At 31.2% G+C, this 13,044-nt stretch overlaps 2 protein-coding genes across 9 annotated transcripts in view; one reads left to right on the forward strand and one right to left on the reverse strand.

The window, feature by feature from the left end:
• On the reverse strand, window positions 1–2,922 carry LOC130446126 (ataxin-3-like). Its single transcript, XM_056782221.1, has 4 exons — window positions 2,563–2,922; window positions 2,385–2,508; window positions 1,891–2,286; window positions 1–338 (listed from the first exon to the last, which is right to left on the reverse strand). The coding sequence occupies exons 1-4, from the start codon at window positions 2,584–2,586 to the stop codon at window positions 106–108; spliced, it is 777 nt and encodes a 258-aa protein (XP_056638199.1). The 5' UTR covers window positions 2,587–2,922; the 3' UTR covers window positions 1–105.
• The window catches only part of LOC130446123 (cold shock domain-containing protein E1), a 22,847-nt gene continuing 12,603 nt past the window's right edge, over window positions 2,801–13,044 (forward strand). For 2 of the 8 annotated variants that reach the window (XM_056782213.1, XM_056782218.1), the window contains exons 1-6: window positions 2,801–2,938; window positions 4,997–5,538; window positions 7,659–7,984; window positions 8,756–8,935; window positions 9,054–9,256; window positions 11,385–11,592. In XM_056782213.1, coding sequence (XP_056638191.1) covers window positions 5,442–5,538; window positions 7,659–7,984; window positions 8,756–8,935; window positions 9,054–9,256; window positions 11,385–11,592 — 1,014 coding nt within the window. In that variant the 5' untranslated portion in view covers window positions 2,801–2,938; window positions 4,997–5,441. Of the gene's footprint in view, window positions 2,994–4,996; window positions 5,539–7,658; window positions 7,985–8,755; window positions 8,936–9,053; window positions 9,257–11,384; window positions 11,593–13,044 lie in introns of all 8 variants that reach the window. The other 6 variants (XM_056782216.1, XM_056782220.1, XM_056782214.1 and 3 more) reach the window with 5 other exon arrangements.

Below are 13,044 nucleotides of genomic sequence, written 5' to 3' on the forward strand. Positions count from 1 at the left end.
TCCAATGTAAACAAAGTTATTTTTATTTATATATAAAATTAGATAAAATATCATATACATAACTGAGTTAGAATTATAACAAATAACAAAAAAATATATCATTCACTAGCACTGCAAACTCATATTGATAGCTTTCTGTAAAAGAGTTTCTTCGTCCTCTTCTTCTGGACTGGTTTGGATACTTTGCAAACTCAACCTGAGCGCTTCCTGTAGATCACTGTCTTCCGTTTCCTGTGGTACAATGTCGTTATCGTCTACTAGACTTAACTGGAGTGCTGCTTGTAAATCGGGATCACTTTCATTTGATACATTTTTCATTGGTTCGGAAGTAATGATATCTAGAATAAATTTCAACTTTTCACTTCTTTTAGAATCCATTTTGGGAGTTTATTGGAAAATTCAATCTAAGGGGACCTATATATCTACAATTATATTGTTAACCGTGTAGGAGCAACCTAATTTTCATTTTTTTCAAAATGAAACTTGAAATTGACATTCCTAGTAATTATATAATTTGAGTAGAATAATGTTGGAAAAATATTATAAAATTGATTTATAATTCACAAATAAAAAAGGTCTTGAATGTCTCAAATGTCTACAACGGGGTTTTATACTATTTTCTAATAAGTGGTTTATATAATAAATATAACTCAAATTTGACGTCAAAAGTTATAATCATTTTTCATATTTAAAATCAAGTTTTCTGTTGAAACTTCCCGCTAAAATGCTCATTACCAATATGGCGACGTCACCATATAGTAATCTTGTAAAGAGTTAACGTCATTCATTAGTGTTTATATGATTTTTTGTTATAAGATATATTTAAAAACGTAAAAATTATTTATTCACGTGCCTATAGCAAAAACGTTGTCCTGATTTTATTCCTCATACAAAGACACTTTATAAATATTGCTTCAAAATTTGAGCTCAATATTTACATTATTTCAGTCTGAAAATTTTACAAAGTGCATATGATTTTCAGTAATATTTGAACAGTTTAGGAGCCTTGTATTTCAAGAATCATGACCTTAAGTCAAGTCATGATTTTATTCCTTATACAAATATCCTTTATAAACATTTCTCAAACATTTAAGCTCAATATTTCCGTTATTTCAGCTTCTAAGATTGTTTAATTGAACATATGTTTTTATTAATATTTAAACAACTTTGACCCTCGTATTTCAAAAATCATGATCCTACGGCACATTCTGATTTTATTCCCAAAACCTTTACAAAACATTTTCCCAAAATTTAAGCTTAATAATCCCATTATTTCAGGGTAAAAGATTGTTTAAACGAATATAATATTTAAACAACTTTGAAGCCTCAAATTCAAGAATCACGACCCTGATTTTATTTCTCATACAAAGAACCTTTCTAAACATTTCTTTAAAATTAGAGCTCAATATCTCATGTATTAAATTCGAGAAAATAATTTTAAATACAATCATTCTTATATAATTTGCATTAAAATGGACTATATTAAAAAGGTTTTAAATTTTGATACCATGAGTAAAATGGAAGGTATACCATCTGCGATTAAAAAATTCCATAATCATAAACTACCTCATGAATTATTAAAAGTAGAATTATACCATTAGGAAAACGATGATACAATTGCAGATGTCATGATTTCTACGATAATTTAACTGAAGATGCATTGGACAGAATGGAAATAAAATTTGTAAGTGGTTAATAAGGATGCAAGAGCATAACTAAAAAAACTAAACATACTCTTAAAATCAGTAACTCCACACAGAACAATAAAAACTGAAGAAAAAACAATGGAACTTGATTATATAGCTTCATTGAATGCAATGATTTTGACTTTGACCATTCCTCGAATTTAGACACCCTATTAATCATAAAACTTTGTTGTATTAAACTTACTTTTACTACTGCTTAATACTTCATCGGCGGTACATTCGGGTAATTCTCCTAGCACAGCAAATATGGAATAACCATCATTTTTCAACTGTGCCAAAAACAACGTTAAATAAGTATCTGATATAAGTTCTGGCCTCGAGAGAAGGGAATTTAGGTTAAACCAGTGATTGCTAATTTTCCTTATTGTAAACCAGTGATCTCGAAAATTGCATATAAAGGCAGTCATTTCACTCGGATTACTATCGAGTCTTTCATCGGTACTAGAATAAGGCACTAATTCTAACCCCCAAACTTGTAGCGCACTACTTATAACTTGAACTGAGAAATATCCGCTATCGTCCATATTTCCCGATGGCTGCTGAAGGAACTTGTGATATTCTTCACTTTCTTCACCACATTCTATTTGAATCAACATAAATTTGAATATATAATTACAAATTATTAATAAAATATGATAAATTTAATAACAGTATATTTTAAGTGATAATTTTACTCACCAGCCATTCTTTTTCTTTCTTCGTCATCTAATTTTTGTGCTAAAGTACTTAAATCAACGGCAGTAAAATAGGGCCCTTGTAACAACGAATTTAAACAGTGCTGTGCACATAGAGAACCTTCTTGCTGAAATTCAGAATTATCAGTTAATCTGACCTATATTTATTTACACCAAACAACCTTTTCATGGAATATTGTATCCATAGTAGTAAAAAACGATCAAGTACCAATTAGAAAATGTACCTATTCTGACTCAAAAATAAAAATAGACTAGTGCAATATAAATAAGTTATTTGAAATCTGGTAAAATATTTAGGCATTTTTATTAGATTAGTAATATCTTTTTACGAATTTTTAAATATTTAGAAAAAAAGCTGAAAGTTCTTTTTCAGTTTCAATATACTTTCGACGTTTCAATTGGGTTATCACAAAAAATATTTATCAAAAACTCACACTGTCACAATTAAAAGTCGAAACTCTTTTGACGGTTTTTGTTTTTCTCCAGCATGTTGACATTCAACATGGCGGCATGTCGTCAGTGCTGTGCTGTGTCGTGGTGAGTTAAAATTTTAACAAAATTTCGAAAATAAACTTCAATATTCCATCAAATCGTACGTATAACCTTTCTTTGAGTTATAATTTGTATGTTAACGCATTATTTCCAATAAAATATTTATATAAAACCTTATTATACCGAAATGTATAACCCCCTTTACAGTGCTTCATTTATGCCGCAGATCTAGACGTAGTTCAATTTCCGACTTATAAAAACTTCGTCAAATATCACATTTATTTTGTATAATTAAACATTGCTACATAGTATGATATCTACGTGAAATATTAAAAAGTGAAACTATTAATCAATAATTTGAACGTTTATCTGCCCCTTGTTCCGAACTTGCTCTCAATTTCACTTCCCTGCTTCTCTATTGATGTTTTAGTACTTAAATACGGACTTTTAATGTTTTACTTTATATAAAATCACAATTTACCAAATCAACCTATAATTTATCTATAATTAAATAAATACTGAAAAAAAAATCGACTTGGAAATATTCCATGATAATTGTAACTATATTTAATCGTTTCAATTAGTTCTGTAGTATTTTGCTTGTTTTTATTATTAATCAATGTTTACAAATTTGAAATTTTTTGAAGAAAAACCATATATTTCACAAGGTAGTCGTATTTTTAGAAATCTACAAAAGATGGTATAAGTAAAACGTGGTTTAAGTTTAATGACTGCATCACAAAGAATATGGTTATAACTTTGTATTTATATTATTGTTATATTAGTGATATAATATGATTAAATAAAATTCTAAAAATTGCCTTGGCGGTCAACATGATATAAACTGTCAGGTGTGTTGTCAAATAAGTTTCCATTTCATAGTTATGAATTTAAAAGTTTAAATGGTTACTGTGGAAATTTAATTCAATTTTCTATTGACTGATTTAAAAATTAAACCCATGAGCTATATATAGTGTTTTTGACAAGCAACTTCCATTATTTAGAAGAAATATATCTCACATGATCCTACACATAGTTTATAGTTATGACAGTGAGGTGATCATGAATTGTTGCCCCATTTGGAACTACCACAGGCCGATGTTCTTTGCAAAGTGAATTGGTAGACAGTAAAGCTTCCCAAATGTTTGAATCTCTTTCTGCAGTTTCTTTTCCTTTCAAGTCTATAGTATGGAATATCTTAGATTACCTTGTCTGGTTAGAGTGACTAGTCGAATTTCACACATGTTTAAGAGGGGTAGTTGATTGGTAAGGGAAGCAGAGGGCCCATTTATGTGTGCTTGTCTCCTACAAGTGTTTCCATTTATCTCTTTAAAGAGATAAATAGATTTATCAGAGATGTGATAGCTACACTTTTGGTAATACCAAAATGGGATCTGGATGATATACTCAGAAATTTACAAAATCATAATGTATAAGTTCAAAACAAAACTTTCAGAGGTAATTAATTTTTATTATACATCTTCCAATTAATGAGGAATTATTTTATCTATAATCTGTTTTAAGAAGATGATAAGACTATGATTTTCTTCTATTTAGTAATTTGTTGATGCAGTTTTATTTATTTATGGTATTGATGACTTTTTGATGCATTTTCATAATTTACCTCTTTTATTTTTTAATATTTTATGTTATTTTATTAAAAGATTTTCAAATTCAAAACAAAAAAAACTTCAGTGAGAGTGAAGACTGGCAAATTCTAACCTTCAAACCATATATCATAAAATGGTTTACTGATTGTTCAAAATCACCACAACCTTTGTTGCTGAGTATTTCAACCAATACTCATTATGTCTAGACACTTGTGAGATGATTTTCAGTGGAAATAATCTTTAATTTTTAACCTGTGTCTATCTTCCAATTAGTGAAGATTTATTTTATTTATTTTGTCTGTTCGAAGAAGATGGTTCTGGATTTTTTGTGTTTCTAGTTTTCTATAAGGATATAAAACCCAATTATAATTTAAAAGGTGTAAAATGTATTCATTGTTACATATAAACACATGTTTATAAAATGTTTGGTTGACTAGTTGACACTTAGCAAAATAAATGTAAAAATGTCAAATAACATGTGAAATTGTTTCAGCTTGTGTAACTAAGAACCTCGAAATTTAGCATAGAAAATTTGAAGTAACAAGTATACAGCGCAACTACGGGCCTTGAAGAAAATTATGAGCATTATAGCACAAAACGCACCCAGCACGCATTGAAGACATCTGAGGATTTTTTATTTAATTTTTCATACGTTTCATACAAATTTTGAGTGACTGTGAGTTGTAATTTTTTATACCATTGGATTGTCTTTTTTTCACTTGATATATTGTGAACTTGTTGGTAATTGAGTATATTGTGAATGGAATCATTTTGAAGTGGGTAATTTTTTGATGATTCGGCTGCCATAATTGACTTTGGGGGTATTTATTAAATAAATACTGTTTTTTTAAACCATTCTGTGATATTCACTACACTTAAGAAACGATAAAAGAAGTGCAAAGATTAAAAAGAAGAAGCAAAAAACCATTGTACCAAATATGTCCACGAATCCTCAGTGGAAAAACTTCCAGCCGCCCCCTGACACCATCACTCAGGATACTAGCATCATGGATTTTAAACCTATGGCCAGTACTGGTAAGATCACTTTACTGAAATCAATTTTTTAGAATATTTATCTTGAAATAATTTTAAATATTTATCTTAAAAAAATTAGTGTTAAAAACTTTTTTGGCTGATTTTAAGGAAATAAAATGTCTCTCCATCTAATTGCATATTATCTCTGCTTCAGACTATCAAAACTTGATGTTTTTTTTATGAATATAAAACTTTTATACTTTCTACTTGAAATTTCAACGTTTTTGTAGATTTTTTAATTGTCTATTGTTTTTAAAGTTAGTCTAAAGCCCTAAATTATTTTCATAAGTTCCTCAAAATGAAGCATTAGGCACTTACGGTTGCTGAATGTAATCAAAACCATAATAATCAGTGCTGTAACCACATATTTCAACTGATTTCAACAAATTTGTGCTTCGATATCAAACAATTACATTTTCTACTAAAAAAATTGTTTATCCACTAGTATTAAAATTTGTTTCTATAAAATTACACAAATACATTTACTCATCTTAATCTTAATTTTATTAAAATATTTTTTTCTGGGCATTGGAAAACTCTCTACAAAGTTCAAAGGGTTGCATGTATGCATTGCTGAAGTTATAAGGATGCGCCCAACTGAGGCAGTTGAGGTTATAACACATTTTACACTACTTAATCTGGTGACAGACATGAGATAGAAAGTATAAAAAATCAAGAAGTATGTTCATCCTTAACCAAGTACATCTCATTAGGGAAACTTCCCAATGACAGTATTGAAGAAAATTTTACCTTCTTGCTGAGTAGGAATGAAAAAATATGATTTATCGCTGAGTATTTAGGGCTTTTATGGCTTCTATTCCCTTTCAAGCGTTTTATAGGAAGAATTCAATAAAAGATGAGTGTGAATGAAACTAAAAAGGAATTATGAGAAATGTGAAACAATCGAAACAATGAGATCCCATATCAACGACTCTAAACTGATGAAAAAGCATTGAAGAAAAATTTAATCTAGACAAGATTCTTGTCGCTAAAATGACAGAGTTTTTTTTTGGCTTCTTGGTCTTACAGGGATCAAAGGAAATGAAGAGATCTATACCTTCCACCGGGATTGTTGGCACTTGTTCTTTCTATGATGTTAGAAAAAAAGGGGAATACTGAAAGAAAAGCATTTCTGGGTAAAATTACTCATACTTCTTGATTCAAAAAGTATTTGAATTCCAGTAAAACCAAGCTACATCTTCTCATTAGAGTATTACTGCTACAGGAAGCATCTGATGAGACTAGGTCGTGATAGATTATGGTGATGCTTTCCCGGACTAAATTACTCCTATGTCCAAAAAGTATTTGAATCTCAGTAAAACCGAGCTTCATCTTCCCATTAGGGTATTACTGCCTCAGGAAGCATCTTATGAAACTAGGTCTTGCAGAAACTGATTATTATAGATTCAGGGATAGGAGGAAGAAATTCCACCTCACTATTGGTAGTTGATACAAAGAATACTTCAGACAACAAATCTGTAATAGCAAATAGTTACACAAGAAAGATGGAACTGAATGAAAAACAATGTGGTCGTGCCCTCCAGGACTAAATTATGCTACAACTAGGCCCAAAAAATATTTAAATCCCAGTAAAACCGAGCTACATCTTCTCATTAGGGTATTACTGCCTCAGGAAGCATCTGATGAGACTATGTTTGAGACAGGAGGAAGAAACTCCACTATTGGTAGCAAATACAAAGAATACTTTAGACAACAAACTTGTAAGAACAAAGATTAGAGCTCTGGAAGGCGAGTTGTAAATGACACTAACACCTCTAATACAATATAATTCTTAATATATTTTCATGAAACTTTTATCTTTCACGAAGTAAAAGAATCTTCTATAAATTTTAGAGCTCCCATATAATATTTCTTCATAGGATTTTTTTTTGTTCAAAATACTTCTTGGCGGGTTGCTTTCTTTTCTTATGTTAGTTTTTTTGTTGATAATTTGCACCAATTTATGGTTTCTAAATCTAATTTCAGTATATTTTGTCGAAACAATTATTTTTTAAAAAAAATTTTGTAAATAATTCCAACATATTGGTATTAACTTTTACCAATATAGTAATATTTGTCTCGATTTCGATTCGTTGTGATTGCATTTGTTTTGCTTACAGGCAAACCTTCTCAAGCATTCAACTTCACTCGATCAACGTCATCTTCTCGTTTCGGAGATTTTCCGTTGCTGCAAGAAAAATCGTTACAACCTTACAACAACGGTTTATATGGCTCCTCGAGTACCACACATACATCGCCCCGTTTTCCCATCGGTACTTTCTCCTTAGACAGCACCAATAATGTCTACAACAGCAGTGGTGATAATTCATTGAATAATACCAGCATCTTCTCGAATGGAAACAATACTAGTACTAGCTACAACAATGATTCTTCTAATTCCTCTAATTTGGGTACTAGAGAAACTGGAATTATTGAAAAACTTCTGGTAAGTAACCAGAATACTAATAGTAGGCTACTAGAGACTATAGGACATGTTTGCAGAGTATATTTATGTCTGTTTATCTTCAGTAATTGTTTAAGGTCGTTTTAATGGTTTTGTAAAAATTTCATGGTGTTTAATTGACGACCTTACTAGTTTTAAATATTGACCTCTTACAGCTTATTTCATGAGTTTCTGTGTCCATATGAGGAAGAGGTTAATACTAAAACAACCAACATCAATGAAATATGTGGGATTTCAGGATTTCTTATTTATTGTGACAATGTGCTATACCACAAGTCATTTCTGACTGCTAAAAGTTTTCCTGGCGGTCTAAAACCATTTTATTCACCAGATTTATCATCATGTGTATTATGGTTCTACTTAAAAATGAATGAATTTTTTTTTATATTTTTATATTATTGGATATTAAATTATTTAAGAAGAAATTTAGTTTGAATATATATATATATATATATATATATATATATATATATATATATATATATATATATATACAAAAATTCAATATTCAATTCATAATAATTTTTCCAATAGAGAGGCTTCTAATAGTTCAAATGATTACAAAGTAATTCAAATACACTAAATGATGAATTACTTTGTTGTTGATGAATTAAAGGCATATAAACATAGGTATCTTGAATAGTATTGTCTCATATATTAAAACTTTATATTATAGGAAGTTTACCACATAAATTTTTCGTAATATTGTTAAATTGTTTTTTATAATAATTTTAAACTTGATGTTTATTTCAGCACTCGTACGGGTTTATTCAATGCTGCGAACGCCAAGCGCGTCTCTTCTTCCATTTTAGTCAGTTTAGTGGAAACATAGAACACTTGAAAATTGGGGATCCTGTCGAATTTGAAATGACATACGACAGACGTACCGGAAAACCTATTGCAAGCGCAGTTACGAAAATTGCCCCAGAGGTAGTAAGTAATATATAACCGATAGTTGAACTTCCATTATTTCTTTTGAATTTTAAATATTTTTTTAAATGCCGAAAATATCCCGTAATCTCAAAATTTCTTGTAATTTCGAAAAATGTAGGTTATGAGTGAGGAACGTGTGACCGGTACGGTAACTACAGAATTGAGGTCTGCTGAGGGTTCGGCTGGTGACACCACTGGAAGAATTAGTTATGAAAATCGAGGAGAATGCTTCTTCTTGCCTTACACCAAAGATGATGTCGAAGGAAATGTAACATTAAGATCTGGAGACAAAGTTAGCTTTCAAATTGCAACCAACAATCGGTAAGAGTCTCCTGATTTTTATTTAAAAAAAATATATATTTATTACTGTAAAAAATTATAGAAATCAATAAAGGATATCCTGTATATGAAATAATTTTTCAAATAAGGAAATACTGTTTCTTATATTACGTTGCTTATATTCTAACTGACTTATTGAATATTCTTGAGTGTCTTTGAGTGTTCTAGAACTGTTTTAAAGAATATTGTAGCGCTACTAAGAGGTAGGTTAACAGAAGAGGCAAGATTTAGAAAAAACATCAAAATTTTGAGTGTAAAGTTATAAAAAAGAGCATGCAAAAGCTATTGTATCAAATGATAAGGCTTTTCACAACTTAATGGTACAATCGTCCAATTTCTACAGGATTAAGAAGGTTTCAAGAGATGGGAAGGAACAAAAGATCAAGTGTTAGTGAGGTAAATTCACGACCTCACACCCTACCTCATCAAACTCATGAAAAATTCTTTTGACCAAAAGAATAATCCAGCTGTAATTGACACCAGAAGAAGAACTATGTGCGGGTCCTCTGATTGTTTTCCAGATTTTATTGAATTTTTTATTAAATCTGACAAAAAAATTAAATCCTGAAAATTTAACAAATTACCTAAGAATTATAGAATTGATAAAGCTGGAAAGCAGGGTCAAACCGATGGATCCAAGGCACAGTATGATGGACACGACATCTCATTCCAAGAGTTAATTTTGGGTCAGTTAAAACCTTCAGAAAGCTCTAAATGTATTCCTCTGGTACATGGATGGTTCAAAAGCCAATGTAAGGAGCTGGATTGGGAATTTGTGGATCAAAATGTAAGCTCGCCATGAAGATGTGAAAATCAGTCACAATTTTTTAGGTAAGGTTGCCGCCATTTAACAGATGAGCTCATTGGAATGCATATTCACATTCTCTCTGGATAGCCATGCGACTCTGAAGGTGCTGAAGGTATTGAGTGCACTTTTAAGCAAACGTGGGAGTGCAAGCCATCAGGGTATACGACTCCATATTTTGGACCATAGCTTTACTGTGGCCTTATGAGATGTAGCATCAATAACTAACAGATGGCTAAAGAATAGGATCAAGAAAAAATACTCCAGGCCCAAGACAATCCCAAATACTTATAACCATATCAGCAAAGGGGTTCAAGGAACTCTCGCATATGCCCAGAAAAGACAAGAAATCTTCTGCTCCTTCAAATACTACCTTAAGACACTAGTCAGAGAATCTACTCTACTCAAATAGACCATTCCTGTTAGCCATCACTAAGGCATATAGAATTGAACCTATATAGACGCTCCAAAACCAATCAATCATTATAATCTCCAATGTTATAAAATCCAAGCTAGTTTGGAAGTGCATTGTACAAGTTAAATGAGTTAGGTAAGAAAAATGAAATTATCCTCTGATGCATGAACTCTGGTCATGAACAATGAGGTAAATAATGGAAATGAATGTAGATTGGTGTAAAACCAGTTACGGAAACAATCTACAAGGGTTGAAACAGGCAAATATACTCCTAGGAAACTATAGCCAGGGAATAACTGTTGATTGTATGAGCTCATGAGCGGTACACTCGCGGATGATTTTGTAAAACGTAGTTTGAGATTTTGAGGAGCATATTGGGTACATCTTAGGTACCTTGAAGAAGTAGTGCTGATACATTGGGAAATGGGACGAAAATCCTCCTTTGGTAGGAGGCTACCTATTTTGTATAGAAATTTTGTACTGAACACAATATTTACATACTACCACTGTGTCAACACTCACCATTACACTGTCTTACGCGCGTTTCGATAACCAAGTTATCATCTTCAGAAACTTCTTGTCCAAATTACTTGTAATTTTTTTCTAAAGTTTAAAATACCCAAATTGTCTCAATTTTGTTGGTTAGTGTACAATAAAATTTATTTAGAATACAGCAAAAACTTTTCAACCGATTTAATTGTGACTTTTGCAAATATGTTGAATAGTCTAAGCAATTGAACAGTGTTGGATTGAAAATTGAATTGAACAGAAGTGACATTCAAGTGTTTTGACTCCTTTTGTTTTAAATGAAATGGATCTTCACAACTCTTATCAAATTCAATAATTTTTCAATAATATATGTACCTGTAATTTTCTTATTTTTTATTTAGAGGAAACCTTGGTGCCTGTCACGTTAGACTGGAGAATCCTGCTCATCCTGTTAAATATCAAGGAGTTGTATGTTCGATGAAAGAGAGCTTCGGTTTTATAGAAAGAGCGGATGTAGTAAAAGAAATATTTTTCCATTTCTCTGAAGCGAAAACCAAAGAAGAATTGAGATTAGGTGATGATGTAGAATACATAATTCAAACAAGAAATGTAAGTCAATATCTACTTTTTGACAGTGATAACTTACCGTATAAATCCAAGTTTATGCACATTTTGCTATTTTAGTCAAAAAAGTGGTAAAACATCTAAAAGGACTGATGTTGAAATGATTTGCACGGATCAATACTCCTTTAGCTGCAAAAAGAACGAATTGGAAACGATTTTTGAATAAAAAAAGCCTCACTGATTGATTTTAGCTCTGATAGATGTTTTGCCACTTTGGCTAATGTGATTTCGACAAGTTGTGATTAGGTTTGATGGAAAAAATACGTCGTAGGAATTTTTATAATCATATGGTTACAAGAAAGTGCAAAACATCTAAAAGGCCTAAGCTCATTACGATTTACGCGATTCTATATTCCTTTAGCAGCAAAAGGGTGAATTGGAATCGGTTTTTGATTAAACAAATCCTCACTAACTTAATTTAGTTTAATAGATGTTTTTCCACTTTTGCTGGCGAGATTAGAAGGTGTAGTGATCAGGTTTGAGAAAAAATTACGTTGTACAAATTTTTCTAACAGCATTAAACTTACCTCACTCATATCTGTTTGTTTTAGACTGTTCTGCTACTTTGGACGAAAAGGTGGCTAAACATCTAAAAGGTCAAAACTGTCTTAGATGGTTCTATATTTTCATGATTGCTTTTAATGACTCCAAAATATTTGAAAAGAATTTTCAATGCCTCTATGATTTGAAAATGTTCATGATAACCATTAATTTGCTAGAAAAAGTTGCAAAACATCTAAAAGGACTGCAAAAAGGATGAATTGAAATCGATTTAAATACAAAAATTCCTCACTGATCTTACACATGTCCACTTGTCCTAGGTATTTTATGATTTTTGTATGTGGAAAAAATTTTGGTCAAAGTTGCCCATTTATGTAGTTTTGTGGTTCGTTATGGAAGCTCTTTTTATAGATTCGTAGTTGATTATATTAAAGTCCTCATTTTGGTGATGAATTTTATGGTTGTTGTCTCTGTTATATGCTGAGCGCTGCAGTTTCCTTACTTACGTCCATGTTTTTAAATGTTATACTTCAAAATGTTCTCTGCTAAACATCATGTAAAAATCGAGTTAAATTTTCTTGAGAACCAGTCCTAACTAAAAATAGAGATTTTTGTCCAGTCATATGGCTGTAGACAAACCCCTTGGACCGAGTGTCGAAAATACTGCTTCTAGGCGGACTCTGGTAGGTCTAATTACAGGGGCACGCTGTCATAGATACAATATAAGCAGTTCAACTGATCTTTTCTGTAGAATCGAGTAGAAAACTACTGCGCATCTTGTACAATTATCAAGTGGCGCTTGGAGGGATCCTCAATCTTTGTTAACCTCCATGGACTAGGTCGAGAGTGACCTAAGCAATTAGAACCGACAAGGTCTTCCTTTCTTCGTAATAGTAGGAACATACAAGGTGGCCCAGAGTTTATTATTCTTCTTCT

Source organism: Diorhabda sublineata, chromosome 6, assembly GCF_026230105.1.
Source record: "Diorhabda sublineata isolate icDioSubl1.1 chromosome 6, icDioSubl1.1, whole genome shotgun sequence".
NCBI classification, from domain to species: Eukaryota; Metazoa; Arthropoda; class Insecta; order Coleoptera; family Chrysomelidae; genus Diorhabda; species Diorhabda sublineata.